Genomic DNA, 14,766 nt, shown 5'->3' on the forward strand with positions numbered 1-14,766 from the left:
GGATTCCGGAGACTTTAAAAATACGACTCCGACCCCACAACAACTTTATAGAAGTTTGGTGGGTGCAGTTTTTGATTTCAAACAAATAACATTTTGTTCAGAATCTCGGCCTACTGATTCCCTAAGCCCGTCGTTCATGGTTCCGTTGAAGCGTTACAGAACTCAGATGTCGTCCCTGCAAGTTCGTTCTCTCAAGCATTGTTTTTCTGAATATAAAACGCCAACTCTTCTTGAATGTGAGATGCTAGGTCAACAAATTGGACTTCCGAAGCGTGTCATCCAGGTAAGAAAGACTTGTATCACTCTACTTTTATGTTTGTTCTGTTTGTTGAATCGAAGCAGATTTTGCAAAATTGCCTTTGCTTCATAAGCAACCCAGCTAAAACATTTTATTGTATATTTCAGGTATGGTTCCAGAATGCTAGAGCAAAAGAGAAGAAAGCAATTGGAGATCAAATGGACCAGAATGACCAGGCTGAAGAGTAAGAATTTTTTTTTGTGAGAAATATCTACCAACTTTACACATACACTTATCGCTGACCTCTTTTTTTTATATATTTTCCCACTAGATCTTTGCAAATGAAAAGTTCATGTCGTCTTTGCCCTGAAATGAGATTTGGATCATTACAAGAATACAGGAATCATGTGTTTTCTAAAATACATCTCGGAAATTTTATGGCAGCTTATGACGGAGAAGGAAGCGGTAAGTGCTGTAGTAACATTTTACACTTGACGAAGTATACAATTGTGAGTGGGCTGGCTTAGAACCCGAAAAGAAACTTTTAAGCTATTCTCATACCCGACATCGACGAGTAACCGGGCGATGATTAAACCCTATCGACTTTCCTGTTCTTTGGGAGAAATATGAAAATCTCAGATAATAAACTAACAATTGCTCTGGGCTTCATTTTTGTGGTGGGCGGCTGCGAACAAAAACCAATTATAAACCTGATGATTGGTGCATTAGGCTAAACAGATTGCTTTTTTCTAGATGATCAAAGTTGTTCATCAGGCGCAAGAACGCCATCTTCCGACTTTGATGATAGTTCATCAAGAGACGCAATGTCGTCCAACGTCGTTGGATTCGAAAACGATCGTGACAACAATCAACAATTTGCATCCATATCTGTCCCCAATGACGTCGCTGAAAACAAGTACAGAATTTCAGCCGTTGCAACTAGCGACTCAACTTCGTCAATGCTGGACACACAAACTAAATCTTCGCACGGCTGGGACGCATCTGTTCTGGCTGCTAACCCTGTATTGTTGCAAAGTTATCAACAACTTGCCGCTGTCCAGAAACTGATGGTAAGAAAGCTATCATACTTAATGCTATCATGCTTTCGCGTCTTTTCAATGGTCGTTCTAGCTTCTTTCATAGCTTTATACAAGCAGACAGTTTGACGTTCATTGTAGACGAACGTTCGTTACTGTTATCTTAGTTCATGAATTGTATTTTGCGCGGGATGAGAAGTCAAAAAAAATAAATCGACGAGATCGTTCGTTCTCGAATTTTCATGAACCGTGTCTGAAGACTCAGCGCTTGTTGGCACCCCTGCTCTTCTATAAAAAATACCTATTTTTTGCTTTCAACACAGTTCAGTTTTTTATGCACGACGTTCAATTATGAATAATTCCTACAAACAAAAGCAAAAGAATGATAACAGTCAAAAAGCTAAACAAATCTCGATAAATTTGCTTTAAATTAATGTTATCATCGCGAATCGTGGGCCCCCGAGAACCGCTCTGTGGCCCCATGATGGCCCGTTTTAAAAATCCCTGAGTTAAGACCATAACATTATCTTGGCAGAACGCGAAATTTTATTTCAATCTAAAAAAATTTTCATTTTAGAATGCCGGAGCAGTTCAGAACGGAATGGACAAACAAAAAGAGGTGACTGATCAAGTTCAAGTTAATAGCGATATATTGAACACGTTGAAACAGAACTGGCTTCACAGGTTAGGGAAAGATTTTGAATGTTGTATTAAACATAACAAAATTATTTTTGCTTATTTTTTTATTTATGTTTTATTTAGACTCTAATGAAAGATTGTCTGCCGCATATTCCAAGCCAACTTCTTTAGATGGTAAGTAGTCTATATATTTTTTATATTGCCCAAATAGATTTTCTCGGTTTTTAACAACGCCATATTCCAGCAGTTGTTTATGCGTTTGAATTCGTCAAAATCTTTCACATTTAGATTACCTTATCCCAGTGGTACTCGTCGTAAAATAATTTCCAATGCGTCGCAAAATGCCAATCCCTTACTTATAAAATTACGTGTTTATCTTATCTGTGCGCGCCAAGAACTAGAAATTGACGTTGTGAGAAGTAGGACGGAACTGGATATATCGGATATTTAGTCGCATTATGATCGTTTATGTGCTCAAGATGACGTAATTGCAATAAATGAATTATAAAACTTATTGTAATTCAATGTCAATACAGTCAAATTCCCTTTCCAAGACGCTGCACAAACCGGAATTTTCGATTGTTTCCCTTTCACCTTTTCCCTTTCCAGCTTATTACACTCTAGTCTAGATGAGCCTGAGATTTTTACCTGCTTAATAAATGTTTCAACGCTCTAGTTCAGTTGGTATTAAAACACTAGATACTAGATAATAAAAGATTTTACTCGCTGTCTGGTCATTTTCTTGTTACTCCAAAATTTTTATCTATTATTTGATATTCACAGGGATAAGAAATTTCAACAGAAATCGAAAGCCGAAGTGGGAGATGTGGATTGATAACTCAACTTTATGAAGATGAAATTTCTTTTTATAATATATAAAATTACCTACGATTCAAGTTGGTGTGGTGATGGAGGTGAACATTGTGTATTATCTATCAGTTCAAAGGGCATTGTGCGCGGATGACCCGAAAAAATGGTGTCTATAAATATACAGTCATTAATCATCTATTTCTGTACTTGTGTATAAAATATACTTTGCTCAAACCCTTTTTTTCGTCAACATTTTTATGACGTCAACGCTTCTAGTTTTTGTTTTCTTTTTAATATTTATCGTGCCTAATTTTGGCCCTTTTGTCTGTTTTAGTGCTTTTGTCTTTTTCAATAGAATACTTTGGTTTTATTGCCTCTCGTCAAACTTTGATTGTGCAAAGTTTGTTTTAATGACGTCATATGTTTGATTACGTCATAATTTGGATTGTTGATTCATAAGTGCTTTTTATTCTATTACTGTAAAATTTCAGTGACATATTTCGTGTCGTTGTTCCATTACTAGATGGCGCTCATAAGCAGCGTCCTTAATGCGACATCTAATGTCATATTTTTAAAGTGTGAATGGTGAACGGTCTTTTATCCTTGGGTTATACTTGGTACAAGTGTATTTAGGTGAAAATTATCGTCACAAACTGTATATGTTCCTTTAAAACTTTTATTATTTTATTGAAAATATTATTCCGCGGTGCCCAACACGTCTTGTGTAATTTTGCATAATTTTAGATTATTTCAAGCCTTTCTTGAGTGCTTTTGTCATTATTTTACACTTTTTTATTATTTTATTTCTCATTTTTATCATTATTATACATTTTTTATTCATTTTCTTCATTAAATATTGCATTCCATCTCATTTGCGACAACAACAAAAAAATTGTGTCTAATTTTTTGCCTTTGGGTACAGTATCCACAAAAATATCAAAAAACACAAAAATTTTTAAATCGTTCAAGAATTGAATACATTCCAATAGATAATGAAATTATTTTTTCAAAAAAGTGTTAAAAACACACATGACGACATTCCCTATTAAATTGAGTTATTTGATTTGACGTAAGTAGGTATTATTTTAGTGGCATTCAATTAAATTAACAGTATTCGGTAAATAGGTATATTTTTCATTTTCTAGCGAAATATATCATCAAATCATCATCAAATAATTAACAATCTCTCTCTCATTTTGATAAGTGATAAAACTGTTTGCGCGGATCGTCTGCCTGTTCTATACATATTTCATTATCAGTATCCATTATTATTTACTGCGAGTTAAGGGCCTTGTTCTGAGTGATGCGGTAAAAGCAATTATTGACGAGAAAATTTTCAGTTTTAAAAAATTTGTTAGGTTTACTAGAATTGTACTGTAATTTTGTAATGACAAAATCACTTCCTGAAGATATTTTATTTTATTAGTAAAAATTAGGTCTCTCTACCCAAAGAAGAGTATAATTTGCTCCGATAATAAGTATAGAAAATTGATTAAAATTAAACCCGGTTGGGGCAGATATTTCCATGAATATTTGGCGGAATTTCATTTTTCGTAATATTTTTCTGGTTGTAGCCTTGTTGATATTTTTAACATTTTACGGCGAGCCTTTAAAAAATAATAAAGTAATTTTTCACCACTTTATTATTTTTGTGCAATTTATTGGTTGAAATAATTGTTTGCAGTACTGCGGATTCGTGCAAGTTATCATGTTTGTGTAATTAAAAGCTTCATTATTATCATGCAGTGACTTATCATCATCAATAAGTGTATTTTTTTCACTGTAGTAAAATATCATCATTAATATCATTTTCATAAGATAGTCATTTTTTATTATTATCTTGCTTGCTACAATTGAATTAGCATAAGTCGTATTGATGTCTGAGACTATTTGCTCAAATTTTCAAAATCATTTTTTTGCTCAAAAATTGGATTTTAAATTTCAAATTTGTAGAATCGCTTCTGACTAGTAAAAACATTGATTTCAGTAACTGAATATACTTCTGGGTTTGGATTATGACAGATACATAAAAGTACAATTTCGTTGGCAATATTATCAAGATTTTCAGTGCTTTCTGATACATGTCTGATTAGCGATGTGTCTGTATTTTTATTATTATTGCAAATTCTGTTTCTTTGAAGATTTCAAGACCCACGATGCCTGTAATGTATATTTTGGTACCACTGCTTTTCACACGTCTTTTATTATTTTAATTTCCTTTGGAATTTATGATGGATCTGATAATAAATTTGCATCTAGGTTATATATTTCGATTTTTGCCGAGAAGACTATTGGCCAATATTGGCCGTTTAGGTGGGAAGATCACATGGTAGAATAGTATTTTTGAATTGCTTCAATTATTTTTTGTATATTGGGAGTATATCGGGAAGTTAGGAATGATGGGAAAGCAAGCGGAGTAATTGGAAGTTCTAAGGATTGTTGCCTACGGTTATAAGCCCACGCCGCTATCATTTAGAGCTTAGGCTATGGCATCCATAGGTATATATGTATAATGAGGTCATCAAAGCGGATAAAATTTCCAATTCCGAAAATGAGCAAATTTAGTTGTAGTTTTCCTCCGAGTCGGTAATTAGCACTGTGTCATCCGCGTATCTGAGATTGTTTATGTTGTGACTTGTGAAAACCTACTTTGACGCCTTCACGTGCTCTTATGTTCCGTAGGATCATTTTGCTGTAGATATTGAACAGGTCGGAGTGTCTTACTTTGTCAGGAGGTACAAGTCCTTTTGTACCTCAATCGCCCTTTCTATGAGGATCCTCAAGACAAATATGGCATTTCTGGGGCCTTCATATGCTATAACAGGGCTACTCAACTATTCTCATCGAAAATCCGCATACGAAACTTCAAAATTATATGAGTCCAGTCTCTCAAGAAATTATATTTCGCCATCCTTATTCGCACACTTCCTCGACCGGCTAGTGATTATTAGCTAATCAAAATTGTTTATTATGGTGTTATAGTTATTTACGTATATATTCAAAACTATAAAAGTCATTTTAGAAAAGGAAACTTCAAAAGTGGGGCTAATGATCTAAAATAAAGAATTAGGTGCGGTCCGAATCGAATAACCGAGAGGTCCGGATTCGGACCGCGGTCCGCCAGTTGAGTAGCTCTGTGCTATAAAACCAAATTGGGTTTCAGATATTTCATGGAGGATTTTATTTCTCATTCTGTTCATCGGCATTCGTAAACATGACTTTTCTGAAATGGCTCATGAGGCTTATTGTTCGGTGTTGATCGCATTCAACTGTGCCTGTTTTTAGGGTATTGCAATGTACACCGACTTTTTGAGGTCTCTTGGAATTTCGCATGTAGCGTGGATAGCGTTGTTACTTCTTTGATTCCAAACTTGCCTAGAGCGGTTAGCGTTTCGGATGGAATGTCATCGGATTGTGCGGCCTTGCACATTTCATCTTTTTGAGGGCGTTTTGAACATCCTCTCCAATAATATGGGGACCTTTATTTTCATTACTGATGGTGGGTACTGGGTGGTGACCTCTGTCATCCCGATACAACTCTGTGATGTATTCTGACCTGTTGAGGATGCCCATCTTTTCTATAAAAATGTCTCCATTTCTTGATCGTAGGCACCCTGTTTTGTGCTGACACTTTTTTCCCTGTGACCTTTTTTTATCTTTTGGTACATAGTTTTGCTATTCCTTGCGGTGTTCCGCTAGATGGTGATACTGAGACCTAAAATTTCGCCAATTTGAAGTGGATCATTAATAGATTGGATGATTATGGAAATGTCTTTTGCCCTGACTAGGCGTGTGCGTTATTTATTTTATATTTATTACTAAATTTCATTTTGTACTTTTTCAAGAGCATAGGTAAATAATAAATAAAATGTCATTAAAATTATTGTTTGGTTATCCCATAGTAATATCCGCAATGCCAATGACATAATGTAATGTACTTATTTTTTAACAGAACTAAAATAAGAACAAGATAGAGTTGATATCTTAATGAGTTCAATTTCGCGCGAGTGTCCGATTGGGTCCTTGAGTTCCAGAAGATAATTCCAACTCTTTAAAACATCTCAAGTATAACATGAAACCAATCAGATGTTCAAATTGATAGGTCGGATACGTTTAGGAAGTGGTAATCTCAACATACACGAACTCAATCATGGCTTTGAAGTTAGCCATTGATTAGTAATCAGTAGTTTATGTTTCCACCATACATAATGTACACATTGAATTTTATTATACTTCGTTTAAACTTGATCAAACGTAAATGCACATAGAAGCATGCTTTGGGTGTGATACATCTAAGATACACGTATATGTTGGTCCGGTGATGCGCTTCACCATTCGCTTTTAATAACCGGCAATAGACGAAGATGAATAGTCTGACTAATCGTCGTCGTTAGAATGACCTCATACAATTTTTTCTGAAATTTGCCTCCGTTAATTTTTAACATGCTTGGTTAAAGAAGGCTCGTGGATAAAATTGCTCTTTAAAGACGAAAAATGATCTTCAAACGATAAAGTCATTGTTTCCTCGGATAAAATCGTTGGAGTTTATCTAAACTCGATGCCGTCGGGGAATTTTGTTTACATTTATAAAAACAAAAGTCACCCACTCATCCGTTTTATTAATCTAAGACAGGAACCCAACTGGGTACGTACGTAAAATGAAGTCTTACCCCTGTTTGATATTTGATCCGCGCCTCGATAACGCCCCCTCAGTTGATTGGGACTTGAGGAAAACAATGACGCTCTAGGTGGGTTTATATCAGTGTATATTGTTACGATTTCGACGGTGAAATAGAATAAATTCTTGTTTCATTTAATCAGAGTTATTTTTAATTTTTTGAGAAACGTGACCAAGTCTGGTCCATAGTTAGACCGCGTCTAATAGACGCGGCCTAGCTATGGCCAAGCTTTGGCAAAATATAAGTACCGAGCATGCGATATGTGTTGTTTGTACACCTGCCTGATCACAATTGAAACAAAGCAAATGAAATCTAAGTAGCGTCTTGATTTGTGTTCGACTCGTGACGGCTTTTGATTTCGATTTTGTAAAGTGAATAGGTGACCGTTGGTTATGTAATTTCACAATATATAAATGGAAAGTGATGAATACAATCGGCATGTCTAAGAAACACTCATAGTTTGGTCAATGTACGAAGCGATGTTTGATTTGATTTGATGGGTGTTTGTTTGCAACGATGTGAATATTTTTTGATTACTGTACATCGGGAACACCAATTAAATTATCGGCATGAAGTGGCACTTCATTGTAACTCACCTAACAATATTGATTGAAACTATAACTAGCGATTTTAAAAACAAAATTCAATCAGTTTAAATCATGTGTAATCTACTTGACGTTTACAAAATAATTCCACTACCGGTACAATGCCACAATTATGTTGAAATAACGCCAAATGCATACCAGCCGTGGTGCACAAATCTGACCATATATGTATATCGATTAAAATGAAAGAGGAATGTGCTTCCAAATATTAAACATATCGATTTCTAGTTACCTGAATTGAACGGAAATAGGATTATTAATCAAATTATTGAAGAAATATGTCGTCACTCAAGATCATGATTAACATTCGTCATTCTGTGGTGGCAAAGCACTGTTTCTGAAAAGTACGTCAATATGGATATTCACGGCCAATGAATATCATATATACATATGGAAATTAAGATACAAATTAGTTGAGATAATACCCAAACTTTATAATATTCTGGACCGCAAGTAAAGCATTTTATGAGATTTTCTAATTGCTAGAGTTAGCATCAGGAAAAATTGTCATTCATCCGATCCAAGTAACAACACCAACCCCAATTAATAAGTTACATTTTTATTCTCGGCTAAACGTTTTCACAAACAGTTATCACAAACTGAATTGAAACTAGTTTTCTGAAAAATTTCAACAGCAATCTTTTAAAACAAGGGCAAGTCATCTCAAGTCATTAATTTTTCGTAGCAAGTTTCGAATATTCATCATTGAGTTCCTAAGACAATGAATATGGCAGAATTATTTTGATGAGATAATATTATGTGGTATTGGAATACAGCGAAACATAAAATTAGTTTTACGTTTTCATTTTACAATTATGGAATGAAACGGCTTTCAGGTGGTTTAGTTAAATAGCTGATTTTGGTATTACAAACCCGAAATCAACATTTCATAAACAAGAATAAAATGATAAACAAAATCTAAATACATCAATTCCATCGATTTTATATAATACACGAGGCCCAGAAAACATTTCATCGCCGCTCCTTTTATTTCAGACGAATCTACGGGAGTGGCGAAAGATGCGATCGTCGAAGATCTAAATATTTTGGGTTAAACTATCTTGAAAGGGGATGCAAATTGCACCAAAAGGATGCTCTGAGTAGAATAGGTATCACACAATGGGAACATAATATTTTATATTACATATTAGGTATATTACCCTTGCTTCACCCTAATTAGAAACACCATCAAAAGGTTAAATAACAAAGCATGCTCAACTGACGCCAATAAGAGGTTCGAACTCACACGGGTGATGTCGATTGACAATCATATTATGCCTATGATCTATATGGAGTTGATGAGTTTCTAGGTTCCAAATTATGACGTAAAATGTGGTAGACATCTAACTTGGCATTGAATTTTCAAAATATTTATAGCAAACGATGAAATAAAGCCGCCATGTAGTACGTGTTTCAATTTTACTCAATACGCGCTAAAATACCAGAATTAACGAGCATTTTAATTAATGATTGACGGATAATTGTTCGAAAAGCCCTCCAGAAACCACTTGAAGTGGACAAAATTCCATATAATTGAGAATGTATAGTGATTTAATGGTTAAAAATTTGACCTGAATTGATGTAATATCGCGTAGATGACTCACGAGTTGGATTATTAAAATATTTCATTGGCAAATGGTTCGATGGAGAAACAGGAATTCAAACCATACCCCAAAACATCCAAGTGCTTTGAATAGTTAACTACTGTAATTTTGAATTAGAATTTCTATATCAAATCGAAAAAAAAACAGGACCTATACAATCATTGCAAAAATCATATACATAAACGAAAATGCTAGTATATTACATAAAAATTCAAATAAATTTGTACGATTCGTAAATTTGTTCTGGGGTTACGAAAAGCCAAGTTGGGAAAAAATTTGTCTTGAGGAATATAGTAATATTGGTTGAGAATGATTAACATATGTATGCACATATATTTATCGCGTCATATTACTTTCTTTAAAAAATGTCAAGATTATGAAGTAAGATACAAAGGCGCGGGAAAATACTATCTCTAAATGGACTCAAATGAACAAAACCATAGACAAGGGCTCTTCAGAGAGCACACAACTATAGCACTCGCCAGCGAAGGAGAGATATGAAGTTGCCACTTCCGAGTTAAGTACCATTTCGTATTATAAGTAAAATATTTCAGTGAGATGAGCCCTTTACATCGCTCCGAAATCAACAGTACGGTAGTAGTACGGTTAAGTACTCTCGTTGCATAAACCACGCCTTAAACGCGTCATTTATTCATTGAACAAACTCGTTTGGACGTGCAAATCCATACAATGTTGACTATTTCACGAGGCAACACATTAGTTAACATTTGGACATCACAAGATATAATCCAGGCCCTCTCAAAATGCCCGTTCCGATTCCAGAATCTCTTGTGAAGAGGGTATAATCGTTGTATGGCCAAATACTTGTTAATAAAATTAGATATGGCTCCGACCACTCGATCACATACAAATACAACAAGTTTGTGGTAACACTATAAAATAATCAATGCTATTCTCAATTTATCAATGAATTGATGGGCCAACACCCACATTAGGTGTGGCAATATTATTATTGGACACCATGTTTTGTGTGGTTTGTTCAATACATTTTGTACTATGAATGATAAATTATTGTATATAACGTTAATATTTGTCTTCTGAGTTCCATTAGTTGTATTTCTTAAAATGAACAGCATTTGTGAATTAGCATATTTTATTACACATAAAAAGGGTAAATTAAATATATATTGTTATAAATTGGGAGATTCTCCGAAAATATTCAAGCCAAATTATATAGATTTTGAAAAAGAAGCAGAAAAATGATCCGAAACGTTGTGCTAATTAAACCCCTCTAATGAATATAAGACCTAAAAATTGAAATTTGTTAGATGTTAAAAATTACAACGGCATTAATCGTCAAAATAAGTTTCAAAGGTGTTTTGGAAAGAATTGAACAAGAATGTTAGATAAAATTGTGATTTACTCTTGAGATCTGTCGTGCCAAATCGGGATGGCAGAATGAAATTATTTCCAAATTACGGTTTTTGCGTGAGTCTTACGTATCAATATGACTCTTATTGGAATTCATAGCCTGTTATTATGCGTTGAATTTCTAAAAAATCGTTATCAACTTAAAGCGTTTACATAACTTCAGGCATAGGTTACGTCAGTGTCACATATAAAGAAATCGATTGAACGAATCACTTCCTAATAAGGAAATAATAGGACTTTATTATCATAACTACACGTTGGTAAATAAACAGACGCGACAGAGATAATAGGTCTGGTGGAAACCTTCCCGAAAAAAATATTTGTAAGTTGCTTTGTACCTCATTCTCAACAATGTTATGACGTTTAAATGTTGGTATGTTTTTGTTTGGCCTTCCAACTTTATTAGCATATGAGCGATGAACAACTATTCTGATTCTGGTTCAGATATTTGATATCAAAGTACATTTTGGAAACATTAAGAAAGCTATAGATCGAGTAACAACTACCCCAAAAAAAGATACACCTATTTTAGTACTCCATTAGTGTGTGTACCAGGTTAGGCCATAATTTTATTCTGATTTTCCTCATTTTAGTTCTATTACGAGTTCGGGGACTGTCTGTGTTAGCCAGGTGAATATACCCCCCGCCCATAGGCTTCCGTCCATGTACACAACTCATGTAAAGTAGGCGAACAAAATAAGTTACCTCCATATTGGTACACACACTTTTGGAGCGCCCCTTTTTCTACTCACTATAATTAACTACAAATTTCGCATTGTATTATAGAGCATTATAACTAAAATTACATTTGTTTACCAAATTTTTATTGTAAATTCAAGCATATATTGTTACCGATAAAATTGGCTTAAAATGGTCCATATTTTACTCGAGCGCTGAAGATCATATATTGTTATGGTGTCGTGCATATTACTCAAATATATCATATCATTCTAGTAGTATTGGCCGGAATTGAGTTTTATAAATTTTCCAGTAAATTGTTGCAAAAACTGATATTTTTCATTGTGCAAAGCTGTATTTACACTGAATTTTGTCACTGACGCTTTTTTTTTGGCCCATGTGATAAATTTACATTAATAATATCGCAACCGCATTTTATGGTTTGTTTACCGTCTCACGAAAGAATATAAAACTGTCTGTGACGTCATTGACGAAAATTGATGCAGGATATTTTTTGCATGGTGAAACGGAAACCGCTTTTTATAATTAGATTTAAGGCATTGTCGTCATTGGCGAAAACCCGATATCCGTTGAATGATACTAGAAAGGGAAATTTTACCCGGGAATACTGTGGACGAAGCTTGGGTTGGCTGAGAGTAATAAATTCATGTCGGTAAACTTCTCAATGGGTCTGCATTTGTGTTGAACGGTATTTCAATGACTTGACCGCATAATAGGGCTGTACGAAATTCCGATAATAATATGTAAAATGAATCATATCTAATATATTTCAGGTGGAAAAACTGTCGATAAAATACGTGACTACCAATTGCTTTTAGTTTGTTAAAATCGTCATATTAATCAGAATTCAATCGTTTTCCTGGCTATTCGTGCTTCATCTTGGCCAACACTATCAAGAGTTCTCCATCTTCATTGCATTGATTACGCCAGTACAAAAGTAAAACTAGCTTCGATAGTTTAGGTTTGACTCTAGAGGCCAATAAGCATACTTATTACAAAGCAAGACTGCAAAAAATTTTTTAATACCCGATGCAATTTTATTTAAACCCGGTACTACTTTATACTATGTGCAGGTATAAATATAACAGTGTGATTCTGTTTCCATTTCACCAAATTCCGGGATAGGCTGATAATCTCGTACCGGAAAAACCTTACTTAAGATTTAACTATAATGATAATCTGGTAATTCTGCCCACTTAGTTTACAGGAAATCTCAACGACTTGGTTGATTACCGTTCGATTACCATGCTATTCTGAAATCCACAAGATCAGAATTGAAAAAGTCAATTTCCGACCACAGGACTCTGACTACTCAAGTATTCAAGCGGATCAATGCCAAAATTTGAAAATAAATTATTTTGTTACTTTTGACTATCTATACCAGGGGTCGGCAACCTACGGACCGCGGCCGGATCCGGCCCGCGGAGCCATGGAATCTGGCCCGCGACGCTTCGCTGAATTATAGTAACAAAGCAGCTGTTTTGACGATTATATTCTTTATGTAACAGAATTTATTGTGGGACATGTTTAGAGACACTAAATTATATTATAACCTAACAAGTATATAATCCACAATTACTCGTTTAATGAGCCTATAATGTAATTATAATTAGACAAATGGCAACAAAACGAGGAAAAGATGATGATGCTAAGTGCAAATGGTATAACGGCGCAGAAAATATTCAAATAGTCAAACTTCGCGCACTGCTTAAAATTTAACTTCTGATCTGTGTGAAAAAATGTGATTCATCAGCCGCCCGTTCGGTTTTTAACTTTCTAAAAATATGTGCGGCCGCCAATGACTTACAACCTTAAATTTGGGCCCGCGAGTGACGAGAGGTTGCCGACCCCTGATCTATATCTTTGAAAAAATGGAATTGTCAACAGCATTGGCTGAGTTCTCAAATCTTTCTCAAAGGTTTCCATTGTGAGTCCACAATTTAGGGTGTGACCATTATTCAATCGTTATGATACTTGTAGATTAGCATTAGTAAAATATTTGCCACGTCAATTAGTATTTTGACGGGAATACGTAATGTGTATATAAGTACCTTAATGAATTACCATCATAACGCAGTGCGTGGACAAATATGAAACGCGTCTAAATGATGGTTTATCATTGGTACATGCTTGTTGAATCCGTATAAATACCACAGTGTTGTAAGAATTTGTAAGCACACAATGAAATACGAATAGTCAATATGTTTTATCACGTTCAGATAATGGGAGCCAAGCCCATGTCGGCATGGGCACGTTGGTGGGGTGATTTTTCGGGAAAAGTCAGACAAAAGTTTGCTCAAAATAATGGGAAGTGGAACTAAGACTGTTTGTTTTCAAGATACCAAACATAAATCGCTCTGTTATGTGAGTGTGTGGTAAGTTACTGGATGTGTAAGATAAAATTCACCTGGCCAATTTATAAACATTGATGAATAATTTTCTATTTAACCCTCAAAGGCGGGATAAATATTCTAGATATATGAAAATGAATGTCCCAGCGGTATTTGGTACGACGATAAAAATATGGACGAAAATTTAATCCAGCATAGAAATTCCATAACCAGCATTCATTATCAATGTCAAACTAGCTTTGAGTGAATTTTAAACGAATGTGAATAATGACTATCAGAACACTGATTAAACACAGATGCTTACTTCTTTCTGATGAAGTAACCGAGCTTAAGCTCAATTTTCTCCCTCTGTGGTATTCGCTAATGGCATTCCTCCCGCGGGCTAATTGCCCACCGCTACCGGTAGCCGTAAACTGCTTATTAAGCCTGAAGACTGCAACGATCGTTTCATTCTGCCGAGCGTGATGTGCAGATAAAATGAACTTGAAGTCTTATTTATCATGGTTGGCGGGATACAATTTTCCTGACAATATTTTGTTCCGTAATTTGCTACCAAACGTCGAGGACAAAATAAACAAAGTTTTGCCTCGGGCTTTCGATAAGTTGACGACTTCCTGGAGGCAGACACACGGCAAAAGTATCCTAATGAGATAGAACTGATTCCAATATAAACATGCAATTCATGTATCAAGATGTACCGTTATATCAATAT

At 34.9% G+C, this 14,766-nt stretch overlaps 1 protein-coding gene across 5 annotated transcripts in view; it reads left to right on the forward strand.

Moving 5' to 3' along the window:
• LOC120332196 (zinc finger homeobox protein 3-like) overlaps positions 1–4,987 on the forward strand; it is a 63,070-nt gene extending 58,083 nt beyond the window's left edge. For all 5 annotated transcript variants that reach the window (XM_078119503.1, XM_078119504.1, XM_078119501.1 and 2 more), the window contains 7 exons: positions 102–283; positions 406–482; positions 570–703; positions 992–1,308; positions 1,853–1,959; positions 2,038–2,088; positions 2,698–4,987. In XM_078119503.1, the coding sequence (XP_077975629.1) occupies positions 102–283; positions 406–482; positions 570–703; positions 992–1,308; positions 1,853–1,959; positions 2,038–2,044 (824 nt within the window). In that variant the 3' untranslated portion in view covers positions 2,045–2,088; positions 2,698–4,987. The remainder of the gene's footprint in view (positions 1–101; positions 284–405; positions 483–569; positions 704–991; positions 1,309–1,852; positions 1,960–2,037; positions 2,089–2,697) is intronic.
• Positions 4,988–14,766: the final 9,779 nt, after the last annotated feature.

The sequence above is a fragment of the Styela clava genome, chromosome 13 (genome assembly GCF_964204865.1).
Source record: "Styela clava chromosome 13, kaStyClav1.hap1.2, whole genome shotgun sequence".
Lineage (NCBI taxonomy): Eukaryota > Metazoa > Chordata > Ascidiacea > Stolidobranchia > Styelidae > Styela > Styela clava.